At 56.3% G+C, this 23,156-nt stretch overlaps 1 protein-coding gene across 1 annotated transcript in view; it reads right to left on the bottom strand.

Annotated features, from left to right (window-relative positions):
• The window catches only part of GPS2 (G protein pathway suppressor 2), a 104,734-nt gene that overhangs the window by 42,874 nt on the left and 38,704 nt on the right, over positions 1-23,156 (bottom strand). The window contains exon 2 of the mRNA XM_088462529.1: positions 139-251. Coding sequence (XP_088318655.1) covers positions 139-251 — 113 coding nt within the window. The remainder of the gene's footprint in view (positions 1-138; positions 252-23,156) is intronic.

Genomic DNA, 23,156 nt, shown 5'->3' with positions numbered 1-23,156 from the left:
TGTATAAGTATATCTGGCTGGCCTATTGTGGTTATCACCCTGCATTCACCCCATTGCTTTCTAAAAGCCGACAATGTGGACTTTGCCCATTTCCCTGCGCACTAGTCTTCCTCCCCCCCCCCCCCCCCCCGAGATCACCTCTGCTCCTTCCGGCGACGCTTTTCCTCCTCATGGAGAACCTTCTTTAGCTGTAGGAACAGCTGGTGCTTCTCTTCCTGCAACTTATTCAGCTTTTCCTGGAGTTTCATAATCTGCAGGAGACACAGCACTGATAAGAAGATGGTGACCCCGGGAGACCTGGCTGGGAGGTCACATAATCTGCAGGAGACACAGCACTGATAAAATGGTGACCCCGGGAGACCTGGCTGGGAGGCTCATAATCTGCAGGAGATACAGCACTGATAAAATGGTGACCCCGGGAGACCTGGCTGGGAGGCTCATAATCTGCAGGAGACACAGCACTGATAAGAAGATGGTGACCCCGGGAGACCTGGCTGGGAGGCTCATAATCTGCAGGAGACACAGCACTGATAAGAAGATGGTGACCCCCGGGAGACCTGGCTGGGAAGGCTCATAATCTGCAGGAGACACAGCACTGATAATATGGTGACCCCGGGAGACCTGGCTGGGAGGGCTCATAATCTGCAGGAGACACAGCACTGATAAGATGGTGACCCCGGGAGACCTGGCTGGGAGGCTCATAATCTGCAGGAGACACAGCACTGATAAGAAGATGGTGACCCCTGGAGACCTGGCTGGGAGGGCTCAATCTGCAGGAGACACAGCACTGATAAGAAGATGGTGACCCCGGGAGACCTGGCTGGGAGGCTCATAATCTGCAGGAGACACAGCACTGATAAGAAGATGGTGACCCCGGGAGACCTGGCTGGGAGGCTCATAATCTGCAGGAGACACAGCACTGATAAGAAGATGGTGACCCCGGGAGACCTGGCTGGGAGGGCTCATAATCTGCAGGAGACACAGCACTGATAAGATGGTGACCCCTGGAGACCTGGCTGGGAGGGCTCATAATCTGCAGGAGACACAGCACTGATAAGAAGATGGTGACCCCTGGAGACCTGGCTGGGAGGGCTCATAATCTGCAGGAGACACAGCACTGATAAGAAGATGGTGACCCCGGGAGACCTGGCTGGGAGGGCTCATAATCTGCAGGAGATACAGCACTGATAAGAAGATGGTGACCCCCGGGAGACCTGGCTGGGAGGGCTCATAATCTGCAGGAGATATGGTAAGAACTTACCTTTGTTATCTCTGTTTCTACGAAGTCCATAGGGTCCACAGGGTTGACCTTGGGGTATAGCTGGATCTGGATCCACGGGCACCACGCAGTTAAAGCTTTGCTGCTCCCAGGATGCACTTGGGTCCGTCCTCCTCTATACCCCGCCCCCGAGCCACAGGCACCTCAGTTGGTAAGCAGCCAAGGCCGGAGGAGGAGACTAAACAGAGAGAAGGAAGACTGGAACACACAAGAAACCATACTCACAGAAATGGGAGACGGAAAACCGGTGACCAGCCACACAGCCCATATGAAGCCAGGTGCGTCAGGGCGGGCGCCCTGTGGACCCTATGGACTTCGTAGAAACAGAGATAACAAAGGTAAGTTCTTACCATATCTCCTGTTTTCTACTTCAGGGTCCATAGGGGGTCCACAGGGTTGACCTTGGGGATGTCCCAAAGCAGTTCAACTAAGGGCGGGGACGCTCCTGTGCTGAAAGGAGCACCCGGCGCCCGAAGGATGCATCCTGAGAGGCGAAGGTGTCAAACGCATAGAACCTCAAAAACGTTTGAATTGAAGACCTAGTGGCCACCTTACAGAGCTGAACAGTGGAGGCGCCACGTCTAGCAGCCCAAGAGGGACCCACAGAACGAGTGGAATGAGCCTTAACAGAGGCTGGCACAGGTAAACCCTCCTGTGCATAAGCCTCACAAATAACTGAACGAAGCCAACGGGCTAACGTTTGCTTGTTGGCAGGCCAACCCCTCTTGTGAAAACCGAAGAGGACAAACAATGAATCAGACTTCCTAACCGAAGCAGTCCGGTCCACGTAGATTCTAAGTGCCCGGACTACATCTAAGGAAGCCTCACCAGCTGAAAGATCAGGTGACTTAAAAGCTGGCACGACAAGCTCCTGATTAATGTGGAACTTTAAGACCACTTTGGGTAAAAATTCAGGACGAGTGCGGAGCACCGCTCTGTCCTGGTGAAAAATCAAAAAAGGGGGGCGACAGGAAAGTGCCCCCAACTCGGACACCCTCCTGGCAGAAGCAATCGCCAGGAGAAAAACGGTCTTGAACGTCAGCCAGTTGAGGTCCACCGACTCAAGAGGCTCAAAAGTAGGACCCTGCAAGACCCGTAGCACCACCGCCAAGTCCCAAGGAGCCACAGGAGGCACGAAGGGATCCTGAGAACACCCTGGAAAAAGGTGTGAACATCCGGTAGTGTAGCAAGCCGGCGCTGAAACCACACGGACAAAGCAGACACATGAACCTTCAGAGAGGCCAGGCGTAAGCCGAGGTCCAAACCCGATTGAAGGAACTCCAAGATTCTGGAAACCCGGAACACCTGAGGGTCATAGTTTCTGGATTCACACCACTGAAAATAAGTGCGCCACACCCTGTGGTAAATCCGTGTGGAAGCAGGCTTGCGTGCCCTAAGCATGGTACCAATGACCGAACTGGAGAAACCCCTAGACCTCAAGACGGCTGTCTCAAGAGCCACGCCGTCAAAGACAGCCGACCCAGATCCGGGTAAAGGCAGGGCCCCTGAGACAACAGGTCCCGACGCTGAGGGAGAAGGTACAGAGCGTTGATGGAGAGGCACCTCAGATCGGCGTACCAAGGACGTCTGGGCCACGCCGGAGCTACCAGCACGAGCGTGCTGCCGTCCTGCTTGAATTTCCGCAGAACCCGAGGAAGTAGGGATATTGGAGGAAACAGATACGCCAGGTGAAACGTCCATTTCACCGACAGCGCGTCTACCAGACTGGCACCTGCGTCGCTTGTCCTTGACCCTTAAACGGGCAACTTGTGATTGTGACGGGAGGCCATCAAATCCAGCTCCGGCAGCCCCCATCTGTCCACGAGTAGCTGAAACACCTCTGGGTGAAGCGACCATTCCCCGGGATGCACGTCGTGACGGCTGAGGAAGTCCGCCTCCCAATTGCGGACTCTGGGAATGAAGACTGCCGAGATCGCTGGAATGTGACACTCCGCCCAAGCAAGAATGCGAGACACCTCCGACATCGCTGTCCGACTGAGAGTTCCTCCTTGGTGGTTGATATATGCCACCGTGGTGGCGTTGTCGGACTGCACCTGAACCGCACATCCATAAAGAACGGGACCGGACGACTGCAGGGCCCTATATACTGGCCGCAGTTCCAGAATGTTGATGGGAAGAAGAGCTTCTTCCGCAGACCAACGACCCTGAAGTGACAACGAGCCGGTCATTGCCCCCCAACCCCAAAGACTGGCATCCGTCGTGAGCAGGACCCAGTCCGGGATCCAAAAGGGGCGCCCCTCGACCAGATGAGCTGTCTGAAGCCACCAAGCCAAAGACTGCCGAACCTCCGGGGACAACACCAGTAACTGAGAGCGGATCCGGTGAGGTAACCCGTTCCATTCCGATAGAATCAGCCCCTGCAGGGGCCAGGAATGTAACTGGGCAAATTCCACCATGTCGAATGTCGACACCATGGAGCCCAGAACTCTCATAGCTGAATGGACCGACAGGCGGCAACTGCTCAGGCAACTGTGTATCCGCAGCTGCAGGGAGGAGACCTTCTCCGGGGTCAGGAAGATCCTTTGCTGACGAGAATCCAGCAGGGCTCCCAAATAAACCATCCGCTGTGATGGAATCAGGGAGGACTTTTTCCAATTTATCAGCCACCCGTGCGCTTGCAGGCAAGCGATCGTCAGGTGGAGATGTTGAAGCAGTACCTCCGGGGAGCTCGCCAGCAACAGGTGGTCGTCCAGATACGGCAGCAGTCGTACATTCTGGTTCCGAAGATGTGCGGCCATGACCGCCATAATCTTCGTGAACACCCTCGGTGCCGTGGAGAGACCAAAGGGTAGCGCCCGGAACTGATAGTGGTGTTGAAGGATAGCGAACCTCAGATACTGCTGGTGCGAAGGTGCTATGGGAACATGGAGGTAGGCGTCATGGATATCCAGGGACACCATGTAATCCCCAGGTTCCATCGCCAGAATGATGGAACGTAACGTTTCCATCCTGAACTTGGGAACTCTGAGGAATTTGTTCAGAGACTTCAAGTTGAGGATAGGGCGATGAGAACCATTGGGTTTCTGTACCAGAAACAGAGAAGAATAGTACCCGGTCCCTCGTTGTAATTGAGGAATGGGAACAATGACCCCTGCTTTCAGCAAGGACTCTATAGCTACCTGAATCTGTAAGGTCTTGGTCATATCCTGAGAGGGACTCGTGCAGAAAAACTGGCGGGGCGGTCTGTGCCGAAAAGACAGGGCGTACCCCTGGGAGACCACTTCTCGAACCCAGGCATCCGTGGTGGTATCGTGCCAGCACTGGGCAAACAGAAGAAGTCGGCCTCCCACTCTGGGGTCCCCCAGATGGAGGCCCGCCCCATCAGGCAGAGGGTTTATCCTCCTGCTTGGAAGAAGGGCGCCTGGCACTCCAGGCCTGCTTCTTGGGCTTAGAAGCGGCCTTGGTCGCCGACTGCCTCGGGAAGGACTGACCTTTTGCCTTGCCCTGAACCCGAAAGGACTGAAAGGCAGAGCTCTGTACCTTGGTAGGTGCAGAAGCCGAAGGGAGGAAGGCTGACTTAGACTTAGCCAGCGTATCCACAATTTTGTCCAAGTCTGGACCAAAAAGCAACTCCCCATTAAAAGGTAAGGCCTCCAGGCCCTTTTTGGAATCCGCGTCAGCTCTCGAAGACCTCAGCCACAAGGACCGACTCGCCGACACAGCTGCAGCCGACACCCGAGAGGTCAGCAGGTTTGCATCTAACGAAGCTTCCCCAATGTAGGAAGCCGCATCCCTCATTTGTCCTATCAACGCTCTCTGGATCTCCGGAGCATCTTCCGGAAAGGTATCCTCCAAAGCGTTGGCCCAGCTCTCGATGGCCTTAGCCACCCAAGAGATGGCCATGGACGGACGGGCCACCGCCCCCGAGAGAGAGTAGATGGACTTTAAACAAGTCTCCACTTTCCTGTCCGTGGGATCTTTCAGAAAGGAGATAGACGGCAAAGGCAGCGTAGCGCTTTTAATTAAGCGGGTAACGTGGGAATCCACCGCAGGCGGAGTTTCTCACTTCCTGCAATGAGCCTCAGGAAACGGATAGTTTGAAGCCAACCGTTTCTGCGGTTGGAATCTCTTGCTGGGCAACTGCCAGGCCTCTGCCATATGATCCGTTAACTGGTCAGACAGAGGAAAAAACCGTCGAAGTTACCTTGGCCTTTTTAAAGTTAGGGTACTTTGACCTGGGAGCCGGCGCATCCTCCTCAATATGAAGGATGGCCCGCACCGCCCTAACCAATGCCGGCACATTAATGGAGGACTTAGCCTCCACCTCCTGGGCCCCGGCATCGGAGTCAGAGTCTTCATGGATCTCCCCGTCATCCGAAGACACGTCCGTGTCCGTAAACTGAGCCGCCAGTGAATCCGGAACGGGTCGCTAGGACGCCCGTGGGGGCAAATCACTGTGCAACATAGATTGAAAGGCCGATGACGAAGCCGCCAGGCTCTGAACAGAGCTGAAGAGGATATCCACCCAGGGAGGGGGCACCGTTTGAGGATACCCCTGAAACGGCACCATAGACTGCTGCGGCACCGTGGGAGATTGCACAAATACAGGCAAATCCGCATAAGGACTCACAGTCTGAGACCCGGGAGGAGACTGCACCAGACGCGTCACACCTGGGGAACGGGGGATGGTAGGCTGGGGCAACGTCCTAGAAGGGGCCGCAGTCGGGACCGCAAGCCGGTCCGCGATCGACGCCAGCACTTGCGTAAACATCGACCACGGAGGATCCTGCGCCACCGGAGGTTTAGAGGGACCAGGCACCAGCTGGCACCGCCCGCACAGACCGTCCTGAGACAAATCCGCCCCGTCAACCCCTGCCGAACAGCGACGGCAGGAAAACAACACAGGAGCCTCGGAACGCTCATTCCCCTCATCAGACATGACACAAACTATTTGCAATAAACGTGTCTCACCGAAACGAGGTAAGGCGTATAACACCCACGCACTCCCAAGTATGCAACCCAAACAGCCCACAATATGGTACTGAGGAGCACACCGCAGTATGTGACGGACCTCACAAATACGTAGATCTATATAAGTGAGGTTACACAGAAAGAACACCCCTCCCCCACGCACCTGCGGGCCGTAGGAGAAGGAAAGGTATAGGTATAAGCTGACAGTAAGTAGAAATAAGCACAGACAGCAGCTCTAGCAATAGTCACATACCATGCAGAGAAGTTATACTCACTGCACCTTCAGCTACAATCACCCTCCCAGATTCAGTGTCTGGGAGGGCTATAGCGCTGCGAACACTGTCCTTTGCAGGGGGAGAGGTACACAGGGGGACTGGTCCACTGGATGCCGCCTGGGAGCTCTGCGTTGCTGCCTGGGAAGATGGGCGCCAAAGAGCACAGCCCAGCGACGCCAGCACGCTTGAGAGAAGGGCTGAGGGGAGGAGCCGCTCAAGCAGGGAAGGCTGCCTCCCCTGCTAGTAATGGAACCCCAGGGACGCCGTGTCCCTGCCGGCCTAACACCCTGGTGGTCCAGCGGACACGCGGGGTATTCCACAGAGGGGGAAGCCCGCCGCCGCTACTAGCGCTGCCGGTCTGTCCCCAGAGACCGGCGGCATGAAGACTGCATAACTTCCCCCGCGCGCAGTGCGAAGCGCTGCACGTGGCTTACCTGGCCCCTTGTGTCCGGCAGCAGTCTGTGGGAGGTCCCGGAGCCACGCTAGCACTGACTCCGGGGTCCCGCTGCGATCCCCGGATCAGTACTGGCGTCGCAGCGCCAGCGGGGCTGTAGGAGCGGCAGCGTGGACGCCCAGACGGACAATCTGATGCTGCCGCTCTGAAGAGTAAAACATAAAACAATAAAATCTTCTTCAAAAAGAAAGCTTAGGGGCTGCTTATGCAGCCCCACCGCGCCAGGGTGACCCGACTCCGGCCGGGCACCAACTAAAACTGAGGTGCCTGTGGCTCGGGGGCAGGGTATAGAGGAGGACAGACCCAAGTGCATCCTGGGAGCAGCAAAGCTTTAACTGCGTGGTGCCCGTGGATCCAGATCCAGCTATACCCCAAGGTCAACCCTGTGGACCCCCTATGGACCCTGAAGTAGAAAAGAAGATGGTGACCCCCTGGGAGACCTGGCTGGGAGGGCTCATAATCTGCAGGAGACAGCATTGATAAGAAGATGGTGAGCACAGGGAGACCTGGGTGGGAGGGCTCATAATCTGCAGGAGACACAACACTGATATGAAGATGGTGACCCCGGGAGACCTGGCTGGGAGGGCTCAATCTGCAGGAGACAGCATTGATAAGAAGATGGTGACCCCGGGAGACCTGGCTGGGAGGGCTCATAATCTGCAGGAGACACAGCACTGATAAGATTGTGACCCCGGGAGAACTGGCTGGGAGGTCACATAATCTGCAGGAGACACAGCACTGATAAGATGGTGACCCCGGGAGACCTGGCTGGGAGGTCACATAATCTGCAGGAGACACAGCACTGATAAAATGGTGACCCCGGGAGACCTGGCTGGGAGGGCTCATAATCTGCAGGAGACACAACACTGATAAAATGGTGACCCCGGGAGACCTGGCTGGGAGGTCACATAATCTGCAGGAGACACAGCACTGATAAGAAGATGGTGACCCCGGGAGACCTGGCTGGGAGGTCACATAATCTGCAGGAGACACAACACTGATAAGAAGATGGTGACCCCGGGATACCTGCAGGAGACACAGCACTGATAAGATGGTGACCCCGGGAGACCTAGCTGGGAGGGCTCATAATCTGCAGGAGACACAGCACTGATAAGAAGATGGTGACCCCGGGAGACCTGGCTGGGAGGGCTCATAATCTGCAGGAGACACAGCACTGATAAAATGGTGACCCTGGGAGACCTGGCTGGGAGGGCTCATAATCTGCAGGAGACACAGCACTGATAAAATGGTGACCCCGGGAGACCTGGCTGGGAGGGCTCATAATCTGCAGGAGACACAGCACTGATAACATGGTGACCCCCGGGAGACCTGGCTGGGAGGTCACATAATCTGCAGAAGACACAGCACTGATAAGATGGTGACCCTCGGGAGACCTGGCTGGGAGGGCTCATAATCTGCAGGAGACACAGCACTGATAAGAAGATGGTGACCCCGGGAGACCTGTCTGGGAGGCTCATAATCTGCAGGAGACACAGCACTGATAAAATGGTGATCCCGGGAGACCTGGCTGGGAGGGCTCATAATCTGCAGGAGACACAGCACTGATAAGATGGTGACCCCGGGAGACCTGGTTGGGAGGTCACATAATCTGCAGGAGACACAGCACTGATAACATGGTGACCCCGGGAGACCTGGCTGGGAGGGCTCATAATCTGCAGGAGACACAGCACTGATAAGAAGATGGTGACCCTGGGAGACCTGGCTGGGAGGGCTCATAATCTGCAGGAGACACAGCACTGATAAGAAGATGGTGACCCCGGGAGACCTGACTGGGAGGGCTCATAATCTGCAGGAGACACAGCACTGATAAGATGGTGATCCCGGGAGACCTGGCTGGGAGGCTCATAATCTGCAGGAGACACAGCACTGATAAGAAGATGGTGACCCCGGGAGACCTGGCTGGGAGGGCTCATAATCTGCAGGAGACACAGCACTGATAAGAAGATGGTGACCCCGGGAGACCTGGCTGGGAGGGCTCGGACTACTCAACTATATGTAGCTCCAAGACAGTGTGTAATAAAAGGTAGCGGGACGCCCGTCTCTATGCACTGTACGTCTCAACAGGGATGATGTTTCTTTCACACCACCAATATATGTCTGCAGACTGATATATGTGTCACCCTATCGATATTTATGTCACCACATGATATTTAATTAATAACCACAATATTTATGTCACCACACAGATGCTGAGCGCTCGGAAGCAAGTCAATGTTATCCCAGTGCGCATGCGCAAGACGGACCTGGCTCCATCGTGCGCATTCGAGAGACCAGGATAGCGACAGGCTAGCCCTCTCTATGGGTCTTGCTACAAAGGGGGCGTGCTGTCGATGGTGAGTGACAGCACGCTCCCTTTGGTGGGCGTACCGGGGGCGTGGCTGGCAAGACGGAGGCGTTCCCATGGGAACGCCTACCGTCTGGGGCCGGCCCCACTTACATCATCAGTGATGTCAGTGGGAGTGCTTTCGGCTCTGATAGAGCCAAAAGCACTCCAGGGCTTGCGGCACCGAGACCCTACCACAAGGGTCTCGTCGCAAGCCCGATGGTTGCGATGGTCTTGACCATCTTCCTGGCCGCTCGCTATAGCTGTGGGTGGTCTAAAAATGAAGAAGGACGGCCCTGATTCAAAGTGAGCGCTCTGTCAGAGCGTCCGGCTCTGAATCAGGGCCTCAGTGAGAGAGAGATCTTCATCTTCAACCTGCCCAGACTATACCTCAGAACCTGAGAATTGTGTGGACTGTGAGGATGATACAGCACATTTAGTAGTATTACTAGGTAAGAGTTTCTCACTTTGCAACAGTTTTTGAAGATTGCTCTGCCACCCTCAGCCTGCTCTCACACCATCACCTTACTCTCCTACCCTCACCTTACTCTGCCATCCTCACCTTACTCTGCCATCCTCACCTTACTCTCCTACCCTCAGCCTGCTCTGCCACCCTCACCTTACTCTCCTACCCTCAGCCTGCTCTACCACCCTCAGCCTGCTCTCACATCCTCACCTTACTCTCCCACCCTCACCTTACTCTCCCACCCTCACCTTACTCTCCCACCCTCACCTTACTCTCCCACCCTCACCTTACTCTCCCACCCTCACCTTACTCTCCCACCCTCACCTTACTCTCCCACCCTCACCTTACTCTCCCACCCTCACCTTACTCTCCCACCCTCACCTTACTCTCCCACCCTCACCTTACTCTCCCACCCTCACCTTACTCTCCCACCCTCACCTTACTCTCCCACCCTCACCTTACTCTCCCACCCTCACCTAACTCTCCCACCCTCACCTAACTCTCCCACCCTCACCTAACTCTCCCACCCTCACCTAACTCTCCCACCCTCACCTAACTCTCCCACCCTCACATAACTCTCCCACCCTCACATAACTCTCCTACCCTCAGCCTGCTCTGCCACCCTCACCTTACTCTCCTACCCTCAGCCTGCTCTACCACCCTCACCTTACTCTCCTACCCTCAGCCTGCTCTACCACCCTCACCTTACTCTCCTACACTCACCTTACTCTCCTACACTCAGCCTGCTCTGCCACCCTCACCTTACTCTCCTACCCTCAGCCTACTCTTCCACCCTCACCTTACTCTCCTACCCTCAGCCTGCTCTGCCACCCTCACCTTACTCTCCTACCCTCAGCCTGCTCTGCAACCCTCACCTTACTCTCCTACCCTCAGCCTGCTCTGCCACACCCACCTTACTCTCCTACCCTCACCCTGCTCTGCCACCCTCACCTTACTCTCCTACCCTCAGCCTGCTCTGCCACCCTCACCTTACTCTGCCACCCTCACCCTACTCTGCCACCCCCACCTTACTCTCCTACCCTCAGCCTGCTCTACCACCATCACCTAACTCTCTTACCCTCATCTTACTCTGCCACCCTCACCTTACTCTCTCATCCTCACCTTACTCTCCCACCCTCACCTTACTCTCCCACCCTCAGCCTGCTCTGTCACCCTCACTTACTCTCCTACCCTCAGCCTGCTCTCACATCCTCACCTTACTCTCCTACCCTCAGCCTACTCTACCACCCTCACCTTACTCTCCTACCCTCAGCCTGCTCTGCCACCCTCACCTTACTCTCCTACCCTCAGGCTGCTCTGCCACCCTCACCTTACTCTCCTACCCTCAAGCTGCTCTGCCACCCTCACCTTACTCTCCTACCCTCAGGCTGCTCTGCCACCCTCACCTTACTCTCCTACCCTCACCTTACTCTCCCAGCCTCAGGCTGCTCTGCCACCCTCACATAACTCTCCCACCCTCACAACTCTCCCACCCTCACATAACTCTCCCACCCTCACATAACTCTCCCACCCTCACATAACTCTCCAACCCTCACATAACTCTCCAACCCTCAGCCTGCTCTGCCACCCTCACCTTACTCTCCTACCCTCAGCCTGCTCTACCACCCTCACCTTACTCTCCTACACTCACCTTACTCTCCTACACTCACCTTACTCTCCTACACTCACCTTACTCTCCTACACTCACCTTACTCTCCTACACTCACCTTACTCTCCTACACTCAGCCTGCTCTGCCACCCTCACCTTACTCTCCTACCCTCAGCCTACTCTTCCAACCTCACCTTACTCTCCTACAATCAGATTGCTCTGCCACCCCCACCTTACTCTCCTACCCTCACCCTGCACTGCCACCCTCACCTTACTCTCCTGCCCTCAGACTTCTCTGCCACCCTCACCTTACTCTCCTACAATCAGCCTGCTCTGCCACCCTCACCTTACTCTCCTACCCTCAGCCTGCTCTGCAACCCTCACCTTACTCTCCTACCCTCAGCCTGCTCTGCCACACCCACCTTACTCTCCTACCCTCACCCTGCTCTGCCACCCTCACCTTACTCTCCTACCCTCAGCCTGCTCTGCCACCCTCACCTTACTCTGCCACCCTCACCCTACTCTGCCACCCCCACCTTACTCTCCTACCCCTCAGCCTGCTCTAAAACCATCACCTAACTCTCTTACCCTCATCTTACTCTGCCACCCTCACCTTACTCTCCCACCCTCACCTTACTCTCCCACCCTCACCTTACTCTCCCACCCTCAGCCTGCTCTGTCACCCTCACTTACTCTCCTACCCTCAGCCTGCTCTCACATCCTCACCTTACTCTCCTACCCTCAGCCTACTCTACCACCCTCACCTTACTCTCCTACCCTCAGCCTGCTCTGCCACCCTCACCTTACTCTCCTACCCTCAGGCTGCTCTGCCACCCTCACCTTACTCTCCTACCCTCAAGCTGCTCTGCCACCCTCACCTTACTCTCCTACCCTCAGGCTGCTCTGCCACCCTCACCTTACTCTCCTACCCTCACCTTACTCTCCCAGCCTCAGGCTGCTCTGCCACCCTCACCTTACTCTCCTACCCTCACCATACTCTCCCACCCTCACCATACTCTCCCACCCTCACCATACTCTCCCACCCTCACCACCCTCAGGCTGCTCTGCCACCCTCACCTTACTCTCCCATCCTCACCTTACACTACCACCCTCACCTTACTCTCCCACCCTCAGCCTGCTCTCACATCCTCACCTTACTCTCCCACCCTCACCTTACTCTCACATCCTCACCTTACTCTCCCACCCTCACCTTACTCTCCCACCCTCACCTTACTCTCCCACCCTCACCTTACTCTCCCACCCTCACCTTACTCTCCCACCCTCACCTTACTCTCACATCCTCACCTTACTCTCACATCCTCACCTTACTCTCACATCCTCACCTTACTCTCCCACCCTCAGGCTGCTCTGCCACCCTCACCTTACTGTCCAACCCGCAGCTTGCTCTGCCACCCTCACCTTACTCTCCTACCCTCAGCCTGCTCTCACATCCTCAACTTACTGTCCTACCCTCAGCCTGCTCTACCACCCTCACCTTACTCTCCTACCCTCAGCCTGCTCTACCACCATCACCTAACTCTCCTACCCTCATCTTACTCTATCACCCTCAACTTACTCTCCCATCCTCACCTTACTCTCGCACCCTCAGCCTGCTCTCACATCCTCACATTACTCTCCTACCCTCACCTTACTCTCCCACCCTCAGCCTGCCCTCACATCCTCACCTTACTCTCCTACCCTCAGCCTGCTCTACCACCCTCACCTTACTCTCCTACCCTCAGCCTGCTCTGCCACCCTCACCTTACTCTCCTACCCTCAGGCTGCTCTGCCACCCTCACCTTACTCTCCTACCCTCAAGCTGCTCTGCCACCCTCACCTTACTCTCCTACCCTCAGGCTGCTCTGCCACCCTCACCTTACTCTCCTGCCCTCAGCCAGCTCTGCCACCCTCACCTTACTCTCATACCCTCAGCCTGCTCTCCCAACCTCACCTTACTCTCCTACAATCAGATTGCTCTGCCACCCCCACCTTACTCTCCTACCCTCACCCTGCACTGCCACCCTCACCTTACTCTCCTGCCCTCAGACTTCTCTGCCACCCTCACCTTACTCTCCTACAATCAGCCTGCTCTGCCACCATCCCCTTACTCTCCTACCCTCAGCCTGCTCTGCCACCCTCACCATACTCTCCCACCCTCAGCCTGCTCTCACATCCTCACCTTACTCTCACATCCTCACCTTACTCTCCCACCCTCACCTTACTCTCCCACCCTCACCTTACTCTCCCACCCTCACCTTACTCTCCCACCCTCACCTTACTCTCCCACCCTCACCTTACTCTCCCACCCTCACCTTACTCTCCCACCCTCACCTTACTCTCCCACCCTCACCTTACTCTCCCACCCTCACCTTACTCTCCCACCCTCACCTTACTCTCCCACCCTCACCTTACTCTCCCACCCTCACCCTCACCTTACACTCCCACCCTCACCTTACACTCCCACCCTCAGGCTGCTCTGCCACCCTCACCTTACTCTACCACCCTCAGCCTGCTCTGTCACCCTCACTTACTCTCCCACCCTCAGCCTGCTCTACCACCCTTACCTTACTCTTACCCTTACCTAACTCTCCTACCCTCAGCCTGCTCTGCCACCCTCACCTTACTCTCCTACCCTCAGCCTGCTCTGCCACCCTCACCTTACTCTCCTACCCTCAGCCTGCTCTACCACCCTCACCTTACTCTCCTACCCTCAGCCTGCTCTACCACCCTCACCTTACTCTCCTACACTCACCTTACTCTCCTACACTCACCTTACTCTCCTACACTCAGCCTGCTCTGCCACCCTCACCTTACTCTCATACCCTCAGCCTACTCTGCCACCATCCCCTTACTCTCTTACCCTCAGCCTGCTCTACCACCCTCACCTTACTCTCCTACCCTCAGCCTGCTCTGCCACCCTCACCTTACTCTGCCACCCTCACCCTACTCTGCCACCCCCACCTTACTCTGCCACCCCCACCTTACTCTCCTATCCTCAGCCTGCTCTACCACCATCACCTAACTCTCCTACCCTCATCTTACTCTGCCACCCTCACCTTACTCTCTCATACTCACCTTACTCTCCCACCCTCACCTTACTCTCCAACCCTCAGCCTGCTGTCACCCTCACTTACTCTCCTACCCTCAGCCTGCTCTCACATCCTCACCTTACTCTCCTACCCTCAGCCTGCTCTACCACCCTCACCTTACTCTCCTACCCTCAGCCTGCTCTGCCACCCTCACCTTACTCTCCTACCCTCAGGCTGCTCTGCCACCCTCACCTTACTCTCCTACCCTCACCCTGCTCTGCCACCCTCACCTTACTCTCCTGCCCTCAGACTTCTCTGCCACCCTCACCTTACTCTCCTACACTCAGCCTGCTCTGCAACCCTCACCTTACTCTCCTATCCTCAGCCTGCTCTACCACCCTCACCTTACTCTTACCCTTACCTAACTCTCCTACCCTCAGCCTGCTCTGCCACCCTCACCTTACTCTCCTACCCTCAGCCTGCTCTGCCACCCTCACCTTACTCTCCTACCCTCAGCCTGCTCTACCACCTTCACCTTACTCTCCTACCGTCAGCCTGCTCTACCACCCTCACCTTACTCTCCTACACTCAGCCTGCTCTGCCACCCTCACCTTACTCTCCTACCCTCAGCCTGCTCTTGCCACCATCCCATTACTCTCTTACCCTCAGCCTGCTCTACCACCCTCACCTTACTCTCCTACCCTCAGCCTGCTCTGCCACCTTCACCTTACTCTCCTACCCTCAGCCTGCTCTGCAACCCTCACCTTACTCTCCTACCCTCAGCCTGCTCTGCCACACCCACCTTACTCTCCTACCTTCAGCCTGCTCTGCTACCATCCCCTTACTCTCTTACACTCAGCCTGCTCTGCCACCCTCACCTTACTCTCCCATCCTCACCTTACTCTCCCACCATCAGCCTGCTCTGCCACCATCACCTTACTCTCCTACCCTCAGCCTGCTCTGCCACCATCCCCTTACTCTCTTACCATCAGCCTGCTCTGCCAGCCTCACTTACTCTCCCACCCTCAGCCTGCTCTACAACCATCGCCTTACTCTCCTGCCCTCACCTTAATCTCCTACCATCACCTAACTCTCCTATCCTGCTCTACCACCCTCACCTTACTCTCCTACACTCACCTTACTCTCCTACACTCACCTTACTCTCCTACACTCACCTTACTCTCCTACACTCACCTTACTCTCCTACACTCAGCCTGCTCTGCCACCCTCACCTTACTCTTCTACCCTCAGCCTGCTCAGCCACCCTCACCTCACTCTCCTACGCTCAGCCTGCTCTCACATCCTCACCTTACTCTCACATCCTCACCTTACTCTCACACCCTCAGCCTGCTCTACCACCCTCACCTTACTCTCCTACCCTCAGCCTGCTCTGCCACCCTCACCTTACTCTCCTACCCTCAGCCTGCTCTACCACCCTCACCTTACTCTCCTACCCTCAGCCTGCTCTACCACCATCACCTAACTCTCCTACCCTCAGCATGCTCTGCCACCCTCACCTTACTCTCCTACCCTCAGCCTACTCTACCACCCTCAGCCTGCTCTCACATCCTCACCTTACTCTCCTACCCTCATCTTACTCTCCCACCCTCACCTTACTCTCCCACCCTCACCTTACTCTCCCACCCTCACCTTACTCTCCTACCCTCAGCCTGCTCTCACATCCTCACCTTACTCTCCTACCATCAGCCTGCTCTACCACCCTCACCTTACTCTCCTACCCTCAGCCTGCTCTGCCACCCTCACCTTACTCTCCTACCCTCAGGCTGCTCTGCCACCCTCACCTTACTCTCCTACCCTCAGCATGCTCTGCCACCCTCACCTTACTCTCCTACCCTCAGCCTGCTCTGCCACCCTCACCATACTCTCCTACCCTCAGCCTGCTCTACCACCCTCACCTTACTCTCCTACCCTCAGCCTGCTCTACCACCCTCACCTTACTCTCCTACCCTCAGCCTGCTCTACCACCATCACCTAACTCTCCTACCCTCATCTTACTCTTCCACCCTCAACTTACTCTCCCATCCTCACCTTACTCTCCCACCCTCAGCCTGCTCTCACATCCTCACCTTACTCTACTACCCTCATCTTACTCTCCCACCCTCACCTTACTCTCCTACACTCAGCCTACTCTGCCATCCTCACCTTACTCTCCTACCCTCAGCCTGCTCTGCCACCATCCCCTTACTCTCTTACCCTCAGCCTGCACTACCACCCTCACCTTACTCTCCTACCCTCAGCCTGCTCTGCCACCCTCACCTTACTCTCCTACCCTCAGCCTGCTCTGCCACCCTCACCTTACTCTCCTACCCTCAGCCTGCTCTGCCACACCCACCTTACTCTCCTACCCTCACCCTGCTCTGCCACCCTCACCTTACTCTCCTACCCTCAGCCTGCTCTGCCACCCTCAACTTACTCTGCCACCCCCACCTTACTCTCCCACCCTCAGCCTGCTCTACTACCATCACCTAACTCTCCTACCCTCATCTTACTCTGCCACCCTCACCTTACTCTCTCATCCTCACCTTACTCTCCCACCCTCACCTTACTCTCCCACCCTCAGCCTGCTCTGTCACCATCACTTACTCTCCTACCCTCAGCCTGCTCTCACATCCTCACCTTACTCTCCTACCCTCAGCCTGCTCTACCACCCTCACCTTACTCTCCTACCCTCAGCCTGCTCTGCCACCCTCACCTTACTCTCCTACCCTCAGGCTGCTCTGCCACCCTCACCTTACTCTCCTACCCTCAGGCTGCTCTGCCACCCTCACCTTACTCTCCTACCCTCAAGCTGCTCTGCCACCCTCACCTTACTCTCCTACCCTCAGGCTGCTCTGCCACCCTCACCTTACACTCCTACCCTCAGCCTGCTCTGCCACCATCACCTTACTCTCCTACCCTCAGCCTGCTCTGCCACCCTCACCTTACTCTGCCACCCTCACCCTACTCTGCCACCCCCACCTTACTCTCCTACCCTCAGCCTGCTCTACCACCATCACCTAACTCTCTTACCCTCATCTTACTCTGCCACCCTCACCTTACTCTCTCATCCTCACCTTACTCTCCCACCCTCACCTTACTCTCCCACCCTCACCTTACTCTCCCACCCTCAGCCTGCTCTGTCACCCTCACTTACTCTCCTACCCTCAGCCTGCTCTCACACCCTCACCTTACTCTCCTACCCTCAGCCTACTCTACCACCCTCACCTTACTCTCCTACCCTCAGCCTGCTCTGCCACCCTCACCTTACTCTCCTACCCTCAGGCTGCTCTGCCACCCTCACCTTACTCTCCTACCCTCAAGCTGCTCTGCCACCCTCACCTTACTCTCCTACCCTCAGGCTGCTCTGCCACCCTCACCTTACTCTCCTACCCTCACCTTACTCTCCCAGCCTCAGGCTGCTCTGCCACCCTCACATAACTCTCCCACCCTCACAACTCTCCCACCCTCACATAACTCTCCCACCCTCACATAACTCTCCAACCCTCACATAACTCTCCAACCCTCAGCCTGCTCTGCCACCCTCACCTTACTCTCCTACCCTCAGCCTGCTCTACCACCCTCACCTTACTCTCCTACACTCACCTTACTCTCCTACACTCACCTTACTCTCCTACACTCACCTTACTCTCCTACACTCACCTTACTCTCCTACACTCAGCCTGCTCTGCCACCCTCACCTTACTCTCCTACCCTCAGCCTACTCTTCCAACCTCACCTTACTCTCCTACAATCAGATTGCTCTGCCACCCCCACCTTACTCTCCTACCCTCACCCTGCACTGCCACCCTCACCTTACTCTCCTGCCCTCAGACTTCTCTGCCACCCTCACCTTACTCTCCTACAATCAGCCTGCTCTGCCACCCTCACCTTACTCTCCTACCCTCAGCCTGCTCTGCAACCCTCACCTTACTCTCCTACCCTCAGCCTGCTCTGCCACACCCACCTTACTCTCCTACCCTCACCCTGCTCTGCCACCCTCACCTTACTCTCCTACCCTCAGCCTGCTCTGCCACCCTCACCTTAGTCTGCCACCCTCACCCTACTCTGCCACCCCCACCTTACTCTCCTACCCCTCAGCCTGCTCTAAAACCATCACCTAACTCTCTTACCCTCATCTTACTCTGCCACCCTCACCTTACTCTCCCACCCTCACCTTACTCTCCCACCCTCACTTTACTCTCCCACCCTCAGCCTGCTCTGTCACCCTCACTTACTCTCCTACCCTCAGCCTGCTCTCACATCCTCACCTTACTCTCCTACCCTCAAGCCTACTCTACCACCCTCACCTTACTCTCCTACCCTCAGCCTGCTCTGCCACCCTCACCTTACTCTCCTACCCTCAGGCTGCTCTGCCACCCTCACCTTACTCTCCTACCCTCAAGCTGCTCTGCCACCCTCACCTTACTCTCCTACCCTCAGGCTGCTCTGCCACCCTCACCTTACTCTCCTACCCTCACCTTACTCTCCCAGCCTCAGGCTGCTCTGCCACCCTCACCTTACTCTCCTACCCTCACCATACTCTCCCACCCTCACCATACTCTCCCACCCTCACCATACTCTCCCACCCTCACCACCCTCAGGCTGCTCTGCCACCCTCACCTTACTCTCCCATCCTCACCTTACACTACCACCCTCACCTTACTCTCCCACCCTCAGCCTGCTCTCACATCCTCACCTTACTCTCCCACCCTCACCTTACTCTCACATCCTCACCTTACTCTCCCACCCTCACCTTACTCTCCCACCCTCACCTTACTCTCCCACCCTCACCTTACTCACATCCTCACCTTACTCACATCCTCACCTTACTCTCACATCCTCACCTTACTCTCCCACCCTCAGGCTGCTCTGCCACCCTCACCTTACTGTCCAACCCGCAGCTTGCTCTGCCACCCTCACCTTACTCTCCTACCCTCAGCCTGCTCTCACATCCTCAACTTACTGTCCTACCCTCAGCCTGCTCTACCACCCTCACCTTACTCTCCTACCCTCAGCCTGCTCTACCACCATCACCTAACTCTCCTACCCTCATCTTACTCTATCACCCTCAACTTACTCTCCCATCCTCACCTTACTCTCGCACCCTCAGCCTGCTCTCACATCCTCACATTACTCTCCTACCCTCACCTTACTCTCCCACCCTCAGCCTGCCCTCACATCCTCACCTTACTCTCCTACCCTCAGCCTGCTCTACCACCCTCACCTTACTCTCCTACCCTCAGCCTGCTCTGCCACCCTCACCTTACTCTCCTACCCTCAGGCTGCTCTGCCACCCTCACCTTACTCTCCTACCCTCAAGCTGCTCTGCCACCCTCACCTTACTCTCCTACCCTCAAGCTGCTCTGCCACCCTCACCTTACTCTCCTACCCTCAGGCTGCTCTGCCACCCTCACCTTACTCTCCTGCCCTCAGCCAGCTCTGCCACCCTCACCTTACTCTCATACCCTCAGCCTGCTCTCCCAACCTCACCTTACTCTCCTACAATCAGCCTGCTCTGCCACCATCCCCTTACTCTCCTACCCTCAGCCTGCTCTGCCACCCTCACCATACTCTCCCACCCTCAGCCTGCTCTCACATCCTCACCTTACTCTCCCACCCTCACCTTACTCTCCCACCCTCACCTTACTCTCCCACCCTCACCTTACTCTCCCACCCTCACCTTACTCTCCCACCCTCACCTTACTCTCCCACCCTCACCTTACTCTCCCACCCTCACCTTACTCTCCCACCCTCACCTTACTCTCCCACCCTCACCTTACTCTCCCACCCTCACCTTACTCTCCGACCCTCACCTTACTCTCCCACCCTCACCTTACTCTCCCACCCTCACCTTACTCTCCCACCCTCACCCTCACCTTACACTCCCACCCTCACCTTACACTCCCACCCTCAGGCTGCTCTGCCACCCTCACCTTACTCTACCACCCTCAGCCTGCTCTGTCACCCTCACTTACTCTCCCACCCTCAGCCTGCTCTACCACCCTTACCTTACTCTTACCCTTACCTAACTCTCCTACCCTCAGCCTGCTCTGCCACCCTCACCTTACTCTCCTACCCTCAGCCTGCTCTGCCACCCTCACCTTACTCTCCTACCCTCAGCCTGCTCTACCACCCTCACCTTACTCTCCTACCCTCAGCCTGCTCTACCACCCTCACCTTACTCTCCTACACTCACCTTACTCTCCTACACTCACCTTACTCTCCTACACTCAGCCTGCTCTGCCACCCTCACCTTACTCTCATACCCTCAGCCTACTCTGCCACCATCCCCTTACTCTCTTACCCTCAGCCTGCTCTACCACCCTCACCTTACTCTCCTACCCTCAGCCTGCTCTGCCACCCTCACCTTACTCTGCCACCCTCAACCTACTCTGCCACCCCCACCTTACTCTGCCACCCCCACCTTACTCTCCTATCCTCAGCCTGCTCTACCACCATCACCTAACTCTCCTACCCTCATCTTACTCTGCCACCCTCACCTTACTCTCTCATACTCACCTTACTCTCCCACCCTCACCTTACTCTCCAACCCTCAGCCTGCTGTCACCCTCACTTACTCTCCTACCCTCAGCCTGCTCTCACATCCTCACCTTACTCTCCTACCCTCAGCCTGCTCTACCACCCTCACCTTACTCTCCTACCCTCAGCCTGCTCTGCCACCCTCACCTTACTCTCCTACCCTCAGGCTGCTCTGCCACCCTCACCTTACTCTCCTACCCTCACCCTGCTCTGCCACCCTCACCTTACTCTCCTGCCCTCAGACTTCTCTGCCACCCTCACCTTACTCTCCTACACTCAGCCTGCTCTGCAACCCTCACCTTACTCTCCTATCCTCAGCCTGCTCCACCACCCTCACCTTACTCTTACCCTTACCTAACTCTCCTACCCTCAGCCTGCTCTGCCACCCTCACCTTACTCTCCTACCCTCAGCCTGCTCTGCCACCCTCACCTTACTCTCCTACCCTCAGCCTGCTCTACCACCTTCACCTTACTCTCCTACCGTCAGCCTGCTCTACCACCCTCACCTTACTCTCCTACACTCAGCCTGCTCTGCCACCCTCACCTTACTCTCCTACCCTCAGCCTGCTCTTGCCACCATCCCATTACTCTCTTACCCTCAGCCTGCTCTACCACCCTCACCTTACTCTCCTACCCTCAGCCTGCTCTGCCACCTTCACCTTACTCTCCTACCCTCAGCCTGCTCTGCAACCCTCACCTTACTCTCCTACCCTCAGCCTGCTAAGCCACACCCACCTTACTCTCCTACCTTCAGCCTGCTCTGCTACCATCCCCTTACTCTCTTACACTCAGCCTGCTCTGCCACCCTCACCTTACTCTCCCATCCTCACCTTACTCTCCCACCATCAGCCTGCTCTGCCACCATCACCTTACTCTCCTACCCTCAGCCTGCTCTGCCACCATCCCCTTACTCTCTTACCATCAGCCTGCTCTGCCAGCCTCACTTACTCTCCCACCCTCAGCCTGCTCTACAACCATCGCCTTACTCTCCTGCCCTCACCTTAATCTCCTACCATCACCTAACTCTCCTATCCTGCTCTACCACCCTCACCTTACTCTCCTACACTCACCTTACTCTCCTACACTCACCTTACTCTCCTACACTCACCTTACTCTCCTACACTCACCTTACTCTCCTACACTCAGCCTGCTCTGCCACCCTCACCTTACTCTTCTACCCTCAGCCTGCTCAGCCACCCTCACCTCACTCTCCTACGCTCAGCCTGCTCTCACATCCTCACCTTACTCTCACATCCTCACCTTACTCTCACACCCTCAGCCTGCTCTACCACCCTCACCTTACTCTCCTACCCTCAGCCTGCTCTGCCACCCTCACCTTACTCTCCTACCCTCAGCCTGCTCTACCACCCTCACCTTACTCTCCTACCCTCAGCCTGCTCTACCACCATCACCTAACTCTCCTACCCTCAGCATGCTCTGCCACCCTCACCTTACTCTCCTACCCTCAGCCTACTCTACCACCCTCAGCCTGCTCTCACATCCTCACCTTACTCTCCTACCCTCATCTTACTCTCCCACCCTCACCTTACTCTCCCACCCTCACCTTACTCTCCCACCCTCACCTTACTCTCCCACCCTCACCTTACTCTCCTACCCTCAGCCTGCTCTCACATCCTCACCTTACTCTCCTACCATCAGCCTGCTCTACCACCCTCACCTTACTCTCCTACCCTCAGCCTGCTCTGCCACCCTCACCTTACTCTCCTACCCTCAGGCTGCTCTGCCACCCTCACCTTACTCTCCTACCCTCAGCATGCTCTGCCACCCTCACCTTACTCTCCTACCCTCAGCCTGCTCTGCCACCCTCACCATACTCTCCTACCCTCAGCCTGCTCTACCACCCTCACCTTACTCTCCTACCCTCAGCCTGCTCTACCACCCTCACCTTACTCTCCTACCCTCAGCCTGCTCTACCACCATCACCTAACTCTCCTACCCTCATCTTACTCTTCCACCCTCACCTTACTCTCCCATCCTCACCTTACTCTCCCACCCTCAGCCTGCTCTCACATCCTCACCTTACTCTACTACCCTCATCTTACTCTCCCACCCTCACCTTACTCTCCTACACTCAGCCTACTCTGCCATCCTCACCTTACTCTCCTACCCTCAGCCTGCTCTGCCACCATCCCCTTACTCTCTTACCCTCAGCCTGCACTACCACCCTCACCTTACTCTCCTACCCTCAGCCTGCTCTGCCACCCTCA

This window comes from Taudactylus pleione, unplaced genomic scaffold (genome assembly GCF_031769625.1).
Source record: "Taudactylus pleione unplaced genomic scaffold, aTauple2 ptg001263l, whole genome shotgun sequence".
NCBI lineage: Eukaryota > Metazoa > Chordata > Amphibia > Anura > Myobatrachidae > Taudactylus > Taudactylus pleione.
The sequence above is the reverse complement of the archived record's forward strand: the minus strand, read 5'-3'. Positions and strand labels throughout refer to the sequence as shown.